Source organism: Oncorhynchus tshawytscha, linkage group LG31 (genome assembly GCF_018296145.1).
Source record: "Oncorhynchus tshawytscha isolate Ot180627B linkage group LG31, Otsh_v2.0, whole genome shotgun sequence".
In the NCBI taxonomy this organism is placed as follows: domain Eukaryota; kingdom Metazoa; phylum Chordata; class Actinopteri; order Salmoniformes; family Salmonidae; genus Oncorhynchus; species Oncorhynchus tshawytscha.
This window is the reverse complement of record NC_056459.1, coordinates 1,804,777-1,821,470: the sequence shown is the minus strand read 5'-3', so window position 1 is coordinate 1,821,470 and position 16,694 is coordinate 1,804,777. Positions and strand designations below refer to the sequence as shown.

The following is a 16,694-nucleotide window of genomic DNA, read 5'->3' as shown; positions in this document are numbered from 1 at the left end:
CTGTATTGTAATACTGAACCTTTAGCCACCACTTTCAGGTGCACAATCTTGCTGACAACAGTCTGGTATTCGTAGAACTCATACGTCAAGAGCCGGTGGAAGTGGCAACTGTAGGTGCCCGAGTCATTGAAGGTGACATTGAAGAGGTAGATGGATGCATCCTGTATGTCTTGGCTCCTCTTACTGCCGTTCCAGTCGACGCGCTCCTCAAAGCGCTCATCCACAATGTGGGGGCCCTCCTCATCGTAATTATATATCTAATGACACAATGAAATCTGGGTTGTTCCCCTGGCACTGAAGATCTCTCGGTTCACTTCCTAGATCCCCACCCATACCTGGCAACATCCAAAGGATACAGCTGTGTTTTGAGAGAGGTCCCTTGATTAGGAAAGTATACCCAAAGTTACATAGAGTAGCTGTGAGCATTCGGAAAGTATTCAGACCCCTAGACTTTTTCCACATTTTGTTACAGCCTTATTCAAAAATGTATTTAAAAAATATATATATCATCAATCTACACACAATACACCTTAATGACAAAGCAAAACAGGTTTTTAGAAAGTTTGCACATTTGTGACTCGTTTCAGGAAACTAGGCATATGTCGAAGGGTCACTACTTAACAGGAGAGCCATTTGAATGTCAACTTTTTGATTTTATCAAAATGCATTTTTTTGCAGAAATGCCTTCTGGAACATGTAAACTTTCATGTGCCTTAAAAACAACAAAGTTGTATGCCATCTGTAAATAAGAATAACATTGTTAAATTACGAGTCTAGTTGGTTTAGTCACAGAAAAAGACAGCAACCATGATTGGCTGAGATAATGACTGGGCTGGACATGCCGAGAGATGAGTTCAGATTGGTCTGCAACATAGCACGCTTCTGTCTATTTGAGCTGATCAGTATGTGTAGGTAATCCTGTCTAACACGGCTTAAAAATATATATATTGCGTAGTAGAACTGGATAAGTATGGCACACCACTTTCTGGAGGACTGAGTTTTGAAATCAGTGGAATTAGAGTATGATAGCTAAGGAGACGGAGGAAACACCTGTCTCCGGATTACATCTTCAAACTAAGGGCAACCATGGCTCCCGAGTGGCGCAGCGGTCTAAGGCACTGTATCTCAATGCTAGAGGCATTATTACAGGCCCTGGCCCTGGTTCAATCCCAGGCTGTATCAGAACCAGCGGAGGACCTGAGCCCTAGGACCATGCCCCAGGACTACCTGACATGATGACTACTTGCTGTCCCCTGTCCACCTGACCGTGCTGCTGCTCCAGTTTCAACTGTTCTGCCTTATTATTATACGACCATGCTGGTCATTTATGAACATTTGAACATCTTGGCCATGTTCTGTTATAATCTCCACCCGGCACAGCCAGAAGAGGACTGGCCACCCCACATAGCCTGGTTTCTTCCTAGGTTTTGGCCTTTCTAGGGAGTTTTTCCTAGCCACCGTGCTTCTACACCTGCATTGCTTGCTGTTTGGGGTTTTAGGCTGGGTTTCTGTACAGCACTTTGAGATATCAGCTGATGTACGAAGGGCTATATAAATAAATTTGATTTGATTTGATTTGGAAGGCAGTCATTGTAAAATAAGAATTTGTTCTTAACTGACTAGTTAACATTAGCTGGTTCACTCAATAACATTACATGCATAATCTTATTATTTGTATCTCTGAGCAATTTACTTGCTAGTTATAGCTAGCTAACATTGAACCTGGATGGTTAGCTACCTGTAAATTCATGCAGGGTAGTAACGTCATGCGTTGGGATTATGGTTAATTGTTTACCTACAGTTGAAGTCAGAAGTTTACATACACTTAGGTTGGAGTCATTATTAAAACTAGTTTTTCAACCACTCCACACATTTCTTGTTAACAAACTATAGTTTTGGCAAGTCGTTTAAGACCTCTACCTTGTGCATGACACAAGTAATTTTTCCAACAATTGTTTACAGGCAGATTATTTCACTTATAATTCACTGTATCACGATTCCAGTGGGTCAGAAGTTTACATACACTACGTTGACAGTGCCTTTAAACAGCTTGGAAAATTCCAGAAAATTATGTTATGGCTTTAGAAGCTTCTGATAGGCTAATTGACATTGGGAGTCCCATAGGGTGGTGCACAATTGGCCCAAAATTGTCCAGGTTTGGCCAGGGTAGTCCGGGTTTGGCTGTTCTGCCTTATTATTATTTGACCATGCTGGTCATTTATGAACATTTGAACATCTTGGCCATGCTCTGTTATAATCTCCACCCGGCACAGCCAGAAGAGGACTGGCCACCCCACATATGCTCTCTCTAATTCTCTCTTTCTTTCTCTCTCTCGGAGGACCTGAGCCCTAGGACCATGCCCCAGGACTACCTGACATGATGACTACTTGCTGTCCCCTGTCCACCTGACCGTGCTGCTGCTCCAGTTTCAACTGTTCTGCCTTATTATTATACGACCATGCTGGTCATTTATGAACATTTGAACATCTTGGCCATGTTCTGTTATAATCTCCACCCGCCACAGCCAGAAGAGGACTGGCCACCCCACATAGCCTGGTTCCTCTCTAGGTTTCTTCCTAGGTTTTGGCCTTTCTAGGGAGATTTTCCTAGCCACCGTGCTTCTACACCTGCATTGCTTGCTGTTTGGGGTTTTAGGCTGGGTTTCTGTGCAGCACTTTGAGATATCAGCTGATGTACGAAGGGCTATATAAATAAATGTGATTTGATTTGATTTGGTAGGCAGTCATTGTAAAATAAGAATTTGTTCTTAACTGACTAGTTAACATTAGCTGGTTCACTCAATAACATTACATGCATAATCTTATTATTTGTATCTCTGAGAAATTTACTTGCTAGTTATAGCTAGCTAACATTGAACCTGGATGGTTAGCTACCTGTAAATTCATGCAGGGTAGTAACGTCATGCGTTGGGATTATGGTTAATTGTTTACCTACAGTTGAAGTCAGAAGTTTACATACACTTAGGTTGGAGTCATTATTAAAACTAGTTTTTCAACCACTCCACACATTTCTTGTTAACAAACTATAGTTTTGGCAAGTCGTTTAAGACCTCTACCTTGTGCATGACACAAGTAATTTTTCCAACAATTGTTTACAGGCAGATTATTTCACTTATAATTCACTGTATCACGATTCCAGTGGGTCAGAAGTTTACATACACTACGGTGACAGTGCCTTTAAACAGCTTGGAAAATTCCAGAAAATTATGTTATGGCTTTAGAAGCTTCTGATAGGCTAATTGACATCATTTGAGTCAATTGGAGGGGTACCAGTGGATGTATTTCAAGACCTACCTACAAACTCAGTGCCTCTTTGCTTGACAGCATGGGAAAATCAAAAGAAATCAGCCAAGACCTCAAAAAAAAGTGGACACCTCCACAAGTCTGATTCATCCTTGGGAGCAATTTCCAAACGCCTGAAGGTATCACGTTCATCTGTACAAACAATAGCACGCAAGTATAAACACCATGGGACCGCGCAGCCGTCATACCGCTTACGAAGGAGACGCGTTCTGTCTCCTAGAGATGAACGTACTTTGGTGTGAAAAGTGCAAATCAATCCCAGAACAACAGCAAAGGACCTTGTGAAGATGCTGGAGGAAAGAAATTGTTTCCAGCAGCACAGTTGCAGTCACCAACACCCTGGATAACATGAAAACATCCTAACCAGCTCTGCTAGAGCTCTTCTCTCATTTGTGTTTGGAAGTAGCTAGCAAGCTAGACAACTTTAGCCAGTTAGCCTGGGTGCTTGACTGCTGTTATTAGGACAGAACACTCTGATCAGTCCTTAAAGAGATGGGTGGGGCTAAAGCTTAAGAGGGTGTGAACGATGCTAAATTGTTATAGACAAAGAAGAACTCTCCAGTAGCTACCAACACATTCAAAGGCCATTTTCTCAAAAGTGAGGTTACAAGTTTAGCAACTTTCAAAGCAGAATTACACAACCGTTCAAAAGTTGGTGTACAGAGGCCCATTATCAGTAACCATCACTCCTGTGTTCCAATGGCACGTTGTGTTAGCTAATCCAAGTATAATTTTAAAAGCTAATTGATCATTAGAAAAGCCTTTTGCAATTATGTTAGCACAGCTGAAAACGGTTTATCTAATTAAAGAAGCAATAAAACTGGCCTTCTTTAAACTAGTTGAGTATCTGGAGCATCAGCATTTGTGGGTTTGATTACAGGCTCAAAATGGCCAGAAACAAACTACTTTTTTTCTGAAACTCGTCAGTCTATTCTTGTTCTGAGAAATAAAGGCTATTCCATGCGAGAAATTGCCAATAAACTAAAGATCTCGTATAACGCTGTGTACTACGCCCTTCACAGAACAGTGCAAACTGGCCCTAAACAGAATAGAAAGAGGAGTGAGAGGACCCGGTGCACAAATGAGCAAGAGGACAAGTACATTAGAGTGTCTAGTTTGAGAAACAGACACCTCACAAGTCCTCATCTGTGCAAACTGATCCAAGATCCAAGATGGCGTAGCAGTACAGACGTGGTTTGTCGTCCTCTCGTTTCCTTTTGTATTTTTAATCTTTTTTGTATATATCTCCATTTATTTTCAATCTCTTTTCCATTTTTAAATTAAATATAACTTCCGGTAACCCGCCTCACCCAATGTGACACGGATCTGCTATTTTTTTTAGACCTTATAGCCAGAACCTCCATCAGAAGCTAACCAGCTAATTAGCGACTAGTTATTTAGTCATTATCAGCCACTGCTAGCAGCCTTTACCTTCTGCACAGACACCAGCCGTTTAAAAAACAAATTGCCTGGATAATACTTGCCAGTCTGCCAGTATCAGAGTGTTTTCTCCACTACAACCCCGGATTCCTGCCGTAAACCCTTGGCCATTGCTCCTGATCATCACAGTGGCTATCTGCCACTGAGTGACCCAGCCCCGAAGCTAGTCCTGAGCCAGGCCCACCTCCCGGTCTACTCTGTGATCACTCGGCAACTCAGCCGATGCCTCCCGGACTCTACACCAACACGGCTAGAATCCACTACTCCACCAGATCCTTGCCGAAAGCTCTGGATCTTTGCATCGGATCATCGCTGCTAGCTAGCTGCTATCGAGTGGCGATAGTGGCTAACGCCCCTGCCCCAAAGCTAGCACCAGTTAGCCGCGAGCTGGGCGCATCTCCCGGCTAGCAAACAAAATTACTACAACTACAATATCCCTTTCGCCATCTGGCTCGGACCCTTTGTCGACATGGCGCCCACACGTACTACCACGACTTGTCCGCCGACGTAACTTCATCCGCTGTGCCCTCAACTGGCCTTTGCCGGACGTCAGAGCAGACGCTTCTTCTTACCCCAGCCTGCTAACTTTAAACGCTGTGTCCCCCGCGTGCTTGAGTAGTAACGACTACCCCTTGGCTTCCCTGTTCCATCTATTGCTGTTCACTGGACCCTATGATCACTTGGCTACATAGCTGATGCCTGCTGGACTGTTCATTAATCACTGTATTCCATTTAGTTTATTTTTTGTTTATCTGTCATAGTTAACCAACCCTCTCTGCCCTGTCATCGCCATTTTACCTGTTGTTGTCTTAGCTGATTAGCTGTTGTTGTCTTACCCATTGTTGTCTTAGCTAGCTCTCCCAATCAACACCTGTGATTGCTTTATGCCTCGCTTTATGTCTCTCTCAAATGTCAATTTGCCTTGTACACTGTTGTTTAGGATAGTTATCATTGTTTTAGTTTACTGCGGAGCCCCTAGACCCACTCAACATGCCTCAGATCCCTGTCCCACCTCCCACACATGCAGTGACCTCACCCAGCATAACTAGCCCGCCCAGAGATGCAACCTCTCTTTTCATCACTCGGTGCCTGGGTTTTCCTCCACTGTACCCGCAACCCACCATACCCGTGTCTGTACATTATGCCTTGAATCTATTCTACCACGCCCATAAATCTGCTCCTTTTATTCTCTGTCCCCAACGCACTAGACAACCAGTTTTGATAGCCTTTAGCCGTACCCTCATCCTACTCCTCCCCTGTTCCTCGGGTGATGTGGCGGTTAACCCAGGCCCTGCGTGTCCCCAGCCACTCTCATTTGTTGACTTCTGTAACCGAAAAAAAAACTTGGTTTCATGCATGTTAACATCAGAAGCCTCCTCCCTAAGTTTGTTTTACTCACTGCTTAGCACACTCCGCCAACCCTGATGTCCTTGCCGTGTCTGAATCCTGGTTTAGGAAGGCCACCAAAAATTCTGAGATTTCCATACCCAACTACAATCTTTTCCATTAAGATAGAACTGCCAAAGGGGGATGAGTGGCAATCTACTCCAGAGATAGCCTGCAAAGTTCTGTTATACTTTCCAGGTCTATGCCCAAATAGTTTGAGCTTCTAATTTAAAAAATGAATCTCTCCAGAAATAAATCTCTCACTGTTGCCACCTTATAGACCCCCCTCAGCTCCCAGCTGTGCCCTGGACACCATATTTGAATTGATTGCACCCCCATCTATCTTCAGAGTTCGTTCTGTTAGGTGACCTAAACTGGAATATGCTTAACACCCCGGCCGTCCTACAATCTAAGCTAGATGCCCTCAATCTCACACAAATTATCAAGGAACCCATAAGGTACAACCCTAAATCCGTAAACATGGGCACCCTCATAGATATCATCCTGACCAACTTGCCCTCCAAATACACCTCTGCTGTTTTCAATCAGGGTCTCAGCGATCACTGCCTCATTGCTTGCATCCACTATGGGTCCGAGGTCAAACGACCACCCCTCATCACTGTCCAACGCTCCCTAAAACACTTCTGCGAGCAGGCCTTTCTAATCAACCTGGCCCGGGTATCCTGGAAGGATATTGACCTCATCCCGTCAGTCGAGGATGCCTGGTCATTCTTTAAAAGTAATTTCCTCACCATTTTAAATGAGCATGCCCCTTTCAAAAAATGTAGAACTAAGAACAGATATAGCCCTTGGTTCAATCCAGACCTGACTGTCCTCGACCAGCATAAAAACATCCTGTGGTGTTCTGCATTAGCATCGAATTGCCCCCGTGATATGTAACTTTTCAGGGAAGTTAGGAACCAATATACACAAGCAGTTAGGAAAGCTAAGGCTAGCTTTTTCAAACAGATATTTGCATCCTGTAGCACAAACTCAAAAAAGTTCTGGGACACTGTAAAGTCTATGGAGAATAAGAGCACCTCCTCCCAGCTGCCCACTGCACTGAGGTAAGGTAACACTGTCACCACTAATAAATTCACGATAATTGAGAATTTCAATAAGCATTTCTCTACGTCTGGCCATGCTTTCCTCCTGGTTACACCAACCCCGGCCAACAGCACCCACCCCCCGCAGCTACATGCTCAAGCCTCCCCAGCCACTCCTTCACCCAAATCCGGATAGCAGATATTCTGAAAGAGCTGCAAAACCTGGACCCGTACAAATCAGCTGGGCTAGACAATCTGGACCCTCCCTTTCTAAAATTATCCACCGCCATTGTTGCAACCCTATTACCAGTCTGTTCAACCTCTCTTTCACATTGTCCAAGATCCCTAAAGATTGAAAATCTGCCGCGGTCATCCCCCACTTCAAAGGGAGTGACACTCCAGACCCAAACTGTTATAGACCTATATCCATCCTGCCCTGCCTTTCTAAAGTTTTCGAAAGCCAACTTAATAAACAGATCATTTCGAATACCACAGTACCTTCTCCAGTGTGCAATCCAGTTTTCGAGCTGGTCATGGGTGCACCTCAGCCACACTCAAGGTACTAAACAATATCATAACCGCCATAGATAAAAGACAGTACTGTGCAGCCGTCTTCATCGACCTGGCCAAGGGCTTCCGGCTCTGTCAATCACCGTATTCTTATCGGCAGACTCAACAGCCTTGCTTTCTTAAATGACTGCATTGCCTGGTTCACCAACTACTTCGCAGACAGTGTGTCAAATCAGAGGGCCTGTTGTCCGGACCTCTGGCAGTCTCTATGGCGGTACCACATGGGTTCAATTCTCAGGCCGACTCTTTTCTCTGTATATATCAACGATGTCGCTCTTGCTGCGGGTGATTCCCTGATCCACTTCTAAGCAGACGACACCATTCTGTATACATCTGGCCCTTCTTTGGACACTGTGTTAACTAACCTCCAAATGAGCTTCATACAACACTCCTTCCATGGCCTCCAACTGCTCTTAAATGCTAGTAAAACCAAATGCATGCTTTTCAACCGTTCACTGCCCGCCCCCGCCTGCCTGACTAGCATCACTACTCTGAACAGTTCTGACTTAGAATATGTGGACAACTACAAATACCTAGGTGTCTGGCTAGACTGTAAAACTCTCCTTCAAGACTCATATTAAACATCTCTAATCCAAAATGACATCTAGAATCGGCTTCCTATTTCGCAACAAAGCCTCCTTCACTCACGCCGCCAAACATACACTCGTAAAACTGACTATCCTACCGATCCTCGACTTCGGCGATGTAATTTACAAAATAGCTTCCAATACTCTACTTAGTAAACTGGATGCAGTCTATCACAGTGCCATCCGTTTTGTTACCAAAGCCCCTTATACCACCCACCACTGCAACCTGTATGCTCTAGTCGGCTGGCCCTCGCTCCATATTCGTCGCCAGACCCACTGGCTCCAGGTCATCTAAAGCTCCTCCTTATCTCAGCTCACTGGTCATGATAACAACACCCACCCATAGCACGCGCTCCAGCAGGTATATCTCACTGGTCATCCCCAAAGCCAACACTTCCTTTGGCCGCCTTTCCTTCCAGTTCTCTGCTGCCAATGACTGGAACGAATTGCAAAAATCACTGAAGCTGGAGACTTAAATCTCCCTCACTAACTTTAAACATCAGCTATCTGAGCAGCTAACCGATCGCTGCAGCTGTACATAGCCCACCCAATCTCACTACCTCATCCCCATATTGTTTTATTTACTTTTCTGCTCTTTTGCACACCAGTATTTCCACTTGCACATCACCATCTGCTCATCTATCACTCCCGTGTTAATTTGCTAAATTGTAATGGCCTATTTATTGCCTTTCCTCCTCACGCCATTTGCACACACTGTATATAGACTTATTTTTCTATTGTGTTATTGACTGTACGCTTGTTTATTCCATGCGTAACTCTGTGTTGTTGTTTGTGTCGCACTGCTTTGCTTTATCTTGGCCAGGTTGCAGTTGTAAATGAGAACTTGTTCTCAACTAGCCTACCTGGTTAAATAAAGGTGAAATAGATTTTTTTTTTTTTAACTGGCAGCTTCATTAAATAGTATCCGCAAAACACCAGTCTCAACGTCAAGAGGCGACTCAAGGATGCTGGCCTTCTAGGCAGAGTTGCAAAGAAAAAGCCATATCTCAGACTGGCCAATAAAAATAAAATATTAAGATGGGCAAAGGAACACAGACACTGGACAGAGGAGCTCTGCCTAGAATGCCTGCATCCTGGAGTCGCCTCTTCACTATTGACGTTGAGACTGGTGTTTTGCTCTATGGACAATTCTTTCAACCTCATAGCTTGGTTTTTGCTCTGACATCCACTGTCAACCTTATATAGACAGTTTTGTGCCTTTCCAAATCATGTCCAAGCAATTGAATTTACCGCAGGTGGACTCCAATCAAGTTGTAGAAACATCTCAACGACAATCAATGGAAACAGGATGCGCCTGATCTCATTCTCGAGTCTCATAGCAAAGGAAAGCAAATAAGTCATTAATGTAAGCATTTTTATACAATTGCAAAAAATATTCTAATCCTGTTTTTGCTTTGTCATTATGGGGTATTGTGTGTAGATTGATGAGGGGGAAAAAATATTTTATACATTTTAGAACGAGGCTGTAACGTAACAAAATGTGGAATATGTCAAGGGGTCTGAATACTTTCCGAATGCACTGTATCTGCCTATCAGCTGTCCCAGTGGCCCTAGTGATCTCTGAGATCTAAAATGTCATCCAGATTGATTCCATCTGAACTGCACGCAGCACTCTGCCATATTATGTGGTTGGGCATTGTGGTATGTGCGTGCGTGTGTGCATGTGCATGTAAGCGTGCAAACCTTTGTGTGTTGTGCCTTGTGGTTGTGGCTTAAGGATGGGCTCTGGACCATACGGAGTAAGAGGTTTGTCTAAAGGACAACGTAAACCAATCTGCAATGACGCTGTCGGTGTGATTGAAGCGTAATCCTACAATCTACTGCTGTGGCAGCAATTTGGACTACTATAGCAATCATAATCCATCTCAGATACTCACATGAGCAAATTCAGCTTCCCCTTTGGCCTTGAAATACCAGTTGACCGTGGCAGAAGCCTCCACCTCAGGCCTCATCTTGCAGGAGATGCAGCCCAGTTTGAACCCTTTGCCTGCAACGGCCTCAGTGTCCGAGTCCACCTCTGAACAGGCCCCATGGCACAGGGACACTTGATACACAAGAGAGAAGACATGTTATTAGTGCTTAACATTTTGGTTGTAGAAATGGGTAGATTCATAATTCAACAGTACACTGAAGAATATCCATATACTGAAAGATGTGACAATACACAAATGGTCAATCCACAACGGTGGTCAACTCCACTTACCAAAATGGGAACAAAGCAGAAACAGGAGCAGCAGTCGCACAGCAGACATGTCCTTAAGTGTAATGTAGCAATGAAAGTACAGATCCTAGGGCTGAGAAGCCTAAAAAAGGCTCTTCTTTGAACACTTGATTGTAAGGTATTCCTTTGAGATGTTATCCAGGAAGACGTTGTTTGAGCAAAGTAAGAAATGGTAGGGACTGAAGTTGCTTCCTCCAAAATTACCTTAGAAATAACAACAATAGAAGTCCCAACACCTTCAATACTACATTTGACATGATAAAATACTTAAACTAACACTTAATATAATAATAATCAAAATATATGTCATCAAGCAGATGCTTTTATCCAAAGCAATTTACAGACATGCATGCATACATTTTACTCACTGGTGGTCCCAGGAATGGAACCCACCATCCTGGCATTGCAAGTGCTATGCTCTTGGTGCTATGCTCTTGGTGCTATGCTCTTGGTGCTATGCTCTTGGTGCTATGCTCTTGGTGCTATGCTCTTGGTGCTATGCTCTTGGTGCTATGCTCTTGGTGCTATGCTCTTGGTGCTATGCTCTTGGTGCTATGCTCTTGGTGCTATGCTCTTGGTGCTATGCTCTTGGTGCTATGCTCTTGGTGCTATGCTCTTGGTGCTATGCTCTTGGTGCTATGCTCTTGGTGCTATGCACTTCTCTTTAAATGGAAAAAAATATTTTCATCAAAGACTATTGCATGAATTAATTGACTTTGTTACATAGGCTACTGTTTCCATGCACAGTGAGGATACATGCAAGTATTATCATGAATATTTGTTCACAATTAAAGTGTTATAGGAAGACTCTGGAGCTTGTTGATTTTAATTAAATAATGTTCCTTTGAGTGGATGATTACTCACTCTAATAAAGTGTAAACTATGAAACGCCAATAGGCTAAGAACTGACCTTCTAGAGAACAAGCAGAAGAACAAGCACACATTTGTTGTTGTTTTGGCTCTGTACTCTAGCACTTTGGATTTGAAATTATATAATGACTATGAGGTTAAAGTGCAGTCTGTCAGCTTTAATTTGAAGGTATTTTCATCCAAATCAGGTGAACCGTTTAATTATAGCACTTTTTGTACATAGTTATTCAGGATTCTCTGTAATCACGGTGGCATCCACATTAATGTAGAAGGGTTTACAAAACATACTATATTCTTATTTACAATAAAAGGGACTCCACATTTACACACACCATTAATTTATATTGGACACAAAATAATCTGAAGTCACAAGCTTGATGTAATCATTGCATGCTAGGAATATGGGACCAAACACTAAACGTTTGACTACTTTAATACACATATAAGTGAATTTGTCCCAATACTTTAGATCCCATAAAATGGGGTGACTATGTACAAAACATGCTGTAATTCCTAAACGGGTCAACCAATATGGATGAAAATACCCCTGACAGTCTGCACTTTAACCTCATAGTCATTGTATCATTTCAAATCCAAAGTGCTGGAGTACAAAACCAAAACAACCAAAAAATGAGTCACTGTCCCAATACTTTTGGAGCTCAGTGTATCGCTAAACAATAGCTGTGATTATGGTCATATTTTTCTATTGTTCCAGATCTTTGTTGACACAAAGTTTTTACAAATCTACACCCTGGCCTGGGATTATCAGTTCCCTGAAGTCTTAATATCAATTACACTGAGCTATTATTATCTTTACAGGCTATTTATACCAACTGTAGTCTGATGTTCTATTAGAATAATAGGCCTAGTTCTAAATGATATTCACATGGTTATAAAGGCAGTGCACCACTAAAGATGGCATAGCTTTGAAATTAGTTTATATATTATGCTTATTTGAATAATCTGTCGAGACTGTAGGTCTATGGCTAAATAGGCTAATGTGAAATCGCATGCCACAGAATAGGCTACATTAATAATTAATTGCATGCCATATGAAAGACGACCAAGGCTACATAAGCTACATAGCAATTATATATCTATATTTTTTTAGGAACACTGTAAATGTTTTATTGCACTATTTGGTTTAAATAATCATATTTTGCATTGTCTCACATTTTACTGCCCTCACGTTGTCCCTTCTGAAAAAAATAGCCTCCTTATCCCGATTTGTCCGTTCTCCGGGGAAAAATGTAGGCTATCCTTTCCTTCTGAAAAATCAACAAATTATTTAATGAAGCGCTGTTCTTTTGAGTGGCAAAAATTATCCCACGCATCAAAGGACCCTGGATATTTCTCACGGGCTGGCATTGCGAATAATACAGACTTCTTTCTCCCTCCCTGTCTGGCGTTATTTTTTTACCGCAGTGCATCTGACTGCAGCATCTTCCAAGCTGAGCAGGACAACTGTGTGAAGCTAGCCACAAGGAATAGCCACAATAGTTGAATGAGGTTCGCCTTCACAAGAAAAGTCCTAGCAGTCCCAACACCTTACCACTGCTACAACTGGCTATCAGCGGAGCCTTGTCTGGCAGCGAAACAGTTCATACAGCCTCTTTTACTGACTTAAAAATAATAATATGCTGCGTCACCGTCCTGTTCAAGTGAGCACAGCACAACAAGGTGAGTTAAAAAATGTCTTGTATGCTGCAGTATAAATGATATAATATGCCAGGGAGATATGTAATACTGTAGCTAAGAAAGTAATACTAACCATATGTTGTGTAGTAAGCTGTTAGTAGCCCATGTGCCTCACCCTGATAATTTGGTCTATTTTCATCTATTCATTTTGTCTACTGTTCTGACTTGGGGGTTTTGTCATCAAACTTTGTCATCAAAGTCTGGCATTCTCTGGATTTATGGGGGGGAACTCTGAAGAAAAAAATTCCATTGAATAGCAGGCTACCGGTTGCTTTGCACTGCCTGCAGTTAGCCACTGATTCCTTCCAAATGGCTCATTGGTTGAATTTGCGATTTCCAACTTGTTGTGTAATCTTTATGTCCAATGGCCGATGAGCACCGATACCTTTTATCTATAATTTCTCTTCATTATTTCTCTTCATATGACAAGGATTAAAAATTATTTGACAGTAGATTGTCAAACTGATTCATGATGATGACTGCTAGCTAAGTAAGATGTTGACATGATCAGTCCAATCAAAGCTACTGTACATATAATGCGATTTGATGTAATTTTATCTGTGGCCAATGACCTTGAGGCTTCTTGGAAGGGAACTTGTAATAAAACTCTATGGCAGGACCCAAAGATGTCTACCCTTACTAAGGACATTAACTTCGCAATGACATAGTGTCCCCATGAGTGACAGAACACAGAGCCAATCACGGCGCAACGCTCCTATTTTTTGCTGGCTCGCACCCACCACCACAAAAAGCACTGAGCTAGGCTAAAACACCGGCATTTTGGAGCTGCCTTACTCAAGAAAACAAAAAAAGAGTGTATGCGGCTTTATTAACTCATTGATATTTATTTTTTTTATGCCAAAATAAGCAAGCCCCCCAAAATAGTATCATTATATATATATATATATTTTGCTAAAAATGTGGGGGTCAAAAGCCCCACCGGCCCAGGCCGCCAGTGCAGCTGGCTACTCTTCTTCCAGGGTTTAACTCAAAGAGAGGTCACAAGTGTTTCCCTAAAAGCTGTCTGGGTTTAAACATCTTCTATTGTACAGAAAGTGAATACCTTAATCAATAAATATGGAGGGTCTTATTCTGGGGTCTTATTCTGTCTTGACTGCTGTTTGACAAATACAAATATTATCACTCTTATCCATAATAATCTCATAATGTAGACTAGACAACCTTCACAGCCTAACCACACCGCACTGTATCTGTGAGCTGTTAGTTAGAGCGCAGGTTCCAAAACCAGAGTAGGCACATTTTCTATTTAACACAACAGTTTTTATGACAAAACTATTGTAGAGTTGAAAATGCGATGGAAACCCAGTGAACATTAGATTTTTATTCGGTACATGAATACTTCAGCGAAAAAATAGGCTACATTTTGTGTGTGCTATGTCATCACTCACTGATTTTTATCCACAACAAGTCAATTTTGTGGAAATACCAACGGTTGGAAATGCTCATATTTTCTGTATGCGGATTCTAAAGTATTCACATGAAAATCTATCGCCAATTGGATGGAAGCTATTGGCAGGTTTCCATTGACCGATTGACCGCCCAAAAATGAATCATTGCGACTTGTAACGGAAACAAAGATATAGGAGACATTTTCTAAAGATCGAAAACAATCCATTTGTTTTAATCCATTTAATCCATTTGACAAGTGTGAATTTTTATTTTGTCAAACTTTTTTTACTGAGGCAAATTCAGGCGAAAATGTGTTTTTCTAATGAATTACGATTGCCGAATACATTTGAGTACGCAGGGCACATGATGTAATCACGTAACTATAAACTCCACTCCCCATTTAATTCTAAATGTCTACTGCTAGCAAAATAAAAAATGTCAACTATAAAAATGAAGTTTCTTTAAAGGACAACAATTGTCCTGCCTTTCAAAAATGCCTGAATTGCTTCCCTGCTTGTCTAGGTGGCTGGCAAGTTTCACAATCCAATTATTCCAGATCTACAGGAGTGAAAGTTTCACAATGGCATGGACCTTGGCGATATGTTGGCACATGATAATTATTAGAATATTGCAAATATTAGCCAATTATTGCATTCAATCCATGCTGGCTTTTGCGGGCTACCTAAGACTTGAAACAGATAGGTGGGAGGGCATAAAGGCTGTTGCCAATTTATTAATGCGCAATTTGTCTAAATGGGTAGGCCTAATGGAAACACTTCAACAACTGCATTTTTATTTGACACTGTAGGTTTTTGCTTAAGCTGTTCTTTTTCATAGGTGTGACATCATTATGTACAGCTCTTTTTTTATCGACACAAGACAGTTAGGCCTAAATAGAAACACACCCTAGCAGGCAATTGTCGATTCTGTTTTCTATGTGAACTAAATGTCGACAAAAAATCACTGGGCATAGCTACAAACCACGTTCCTATCCAACCATTTCATGATGTGTAATATTGTTATTATTGTTGCAATAAATAAATGTTTTTTTTTTTTTAAACAACCCCCCAAAAATATATTATATTAAAAAATTGACAAAAACTTGTATGTGGATGATTTACCTGAAGCTTTAAAAAAAATCACGACTGGGCTGATGGAAACATGAAATGCATGTACAATTTTATAAATGCAGACAGACAATTTGTTCGTTCGACATTGTGGGATCTCTGTCGGTAAAATTAATAATGTGAGAAATGCCGGTGGAAATTATATAATAACCATCATATCGAAGTAAACTTGGAGTCACGTGATGAAATGCGGTGTGGTCTACCCAATTGAATGCAGTTTATTCGGCTACAGATTAAATAAATTATGAACTTCACAGGATGGTAAAGGTGCAAGGTCCAAGCTTGACGTGTCTTTCCAATAAATATCGAGGGTGTTATTCTGGTGACATGATGATTGATGCTTGGTTGCCATTTGTCAAATACAAATAATATCACTCTTATCCATAATAATTTCATAATGTAGGTAGCCAACCCGCACTGTATCTGCAAGCTGTTGGCTAGAGCGCATGTTCCAAGACCAGAGTGGGCACAGTTTTTGTGACAAACCATCAGTAGAGATGGAAATATGGAAACCCATTTAACTTGTATTTTTCATTCATGGGAATTTAATGGTAAAAGTATTTTGTATGTGCACTACGTCATCACGCACAGCCTTTTATCCACAAAAAGTCAGTTTGCTGGAAACACAACTCTTTTTGTTATTTTTGATATGTTTTATTCCCTTGCCTGTTTGCCTGTGAGCCAGTGCCACAGATGTAAAACAAAAAATAAGGGTCAGGATACTACGTGTGTGATATTGGATGTGTGTATGATTTCTGGATAAGAGTACGATTATATGTGTGATGTCCAAATAAATAATTACCAAGCCAATTTGCATGGTTGAGTGTCTATGTTTGTAACATGAAGTGAATATGGCCTTAATATTCAGCATAATAATTGCAATCCATATCGTATCACCATCATAGTTGCATCATAATTACATTAAACATCATTTTAGTAGAAAACCACATCCCAGCATTTCCATAGTAATTGACGTTTCACATGATTATGAAAG

The 16,694-nt window shown here is 41.6% G+C and overlaps 1 protein-coding gene across 3 annotated transcripts in view; it reads right to left on the bottom strand.

The window, feature by feature from the left end:
- LOC112230030 (sodium channel subunit beta-1) overlaps positions 1 to 16,694 on the bottom strand; it is a 30,849-nt gene that overhangs the window by 11,044 nt on the left and 3,111 nt on the right. The window contains exons 1-4 of one of the 3 annotated variants that reach the window (XM_024396254.2): positions 12,639 to 13,036; positions 10,578 to 10,799; positions 10,252 to 10,418; positions 20 to 257 (exon numbers count right to left, since the gene is read on the bottom strand). In XM_024396254.2, the coding sequence (XP_024252022.1) occupies positions 20 to 257; positions 10,252 to 10,418; positions 10,578 to 10,626 (454 nt within the window). In that variant the 5' untranslated portion in view covers positions 10,627 to 10,799; positions 12,639 to 13,036. Of the gene's footprint in view, positions 1 to 19; positions 258 to 10,251; positions 10,419 to 10,577; positions 10,800 to 10,963; positions 11,068 to 12,638; positions 13,037 to 16,694 lie in introns of those variants that run through there. The other 2 variants (XM_024396256.2, XM_024396255.2) reach the window with 2 other exon arrangements.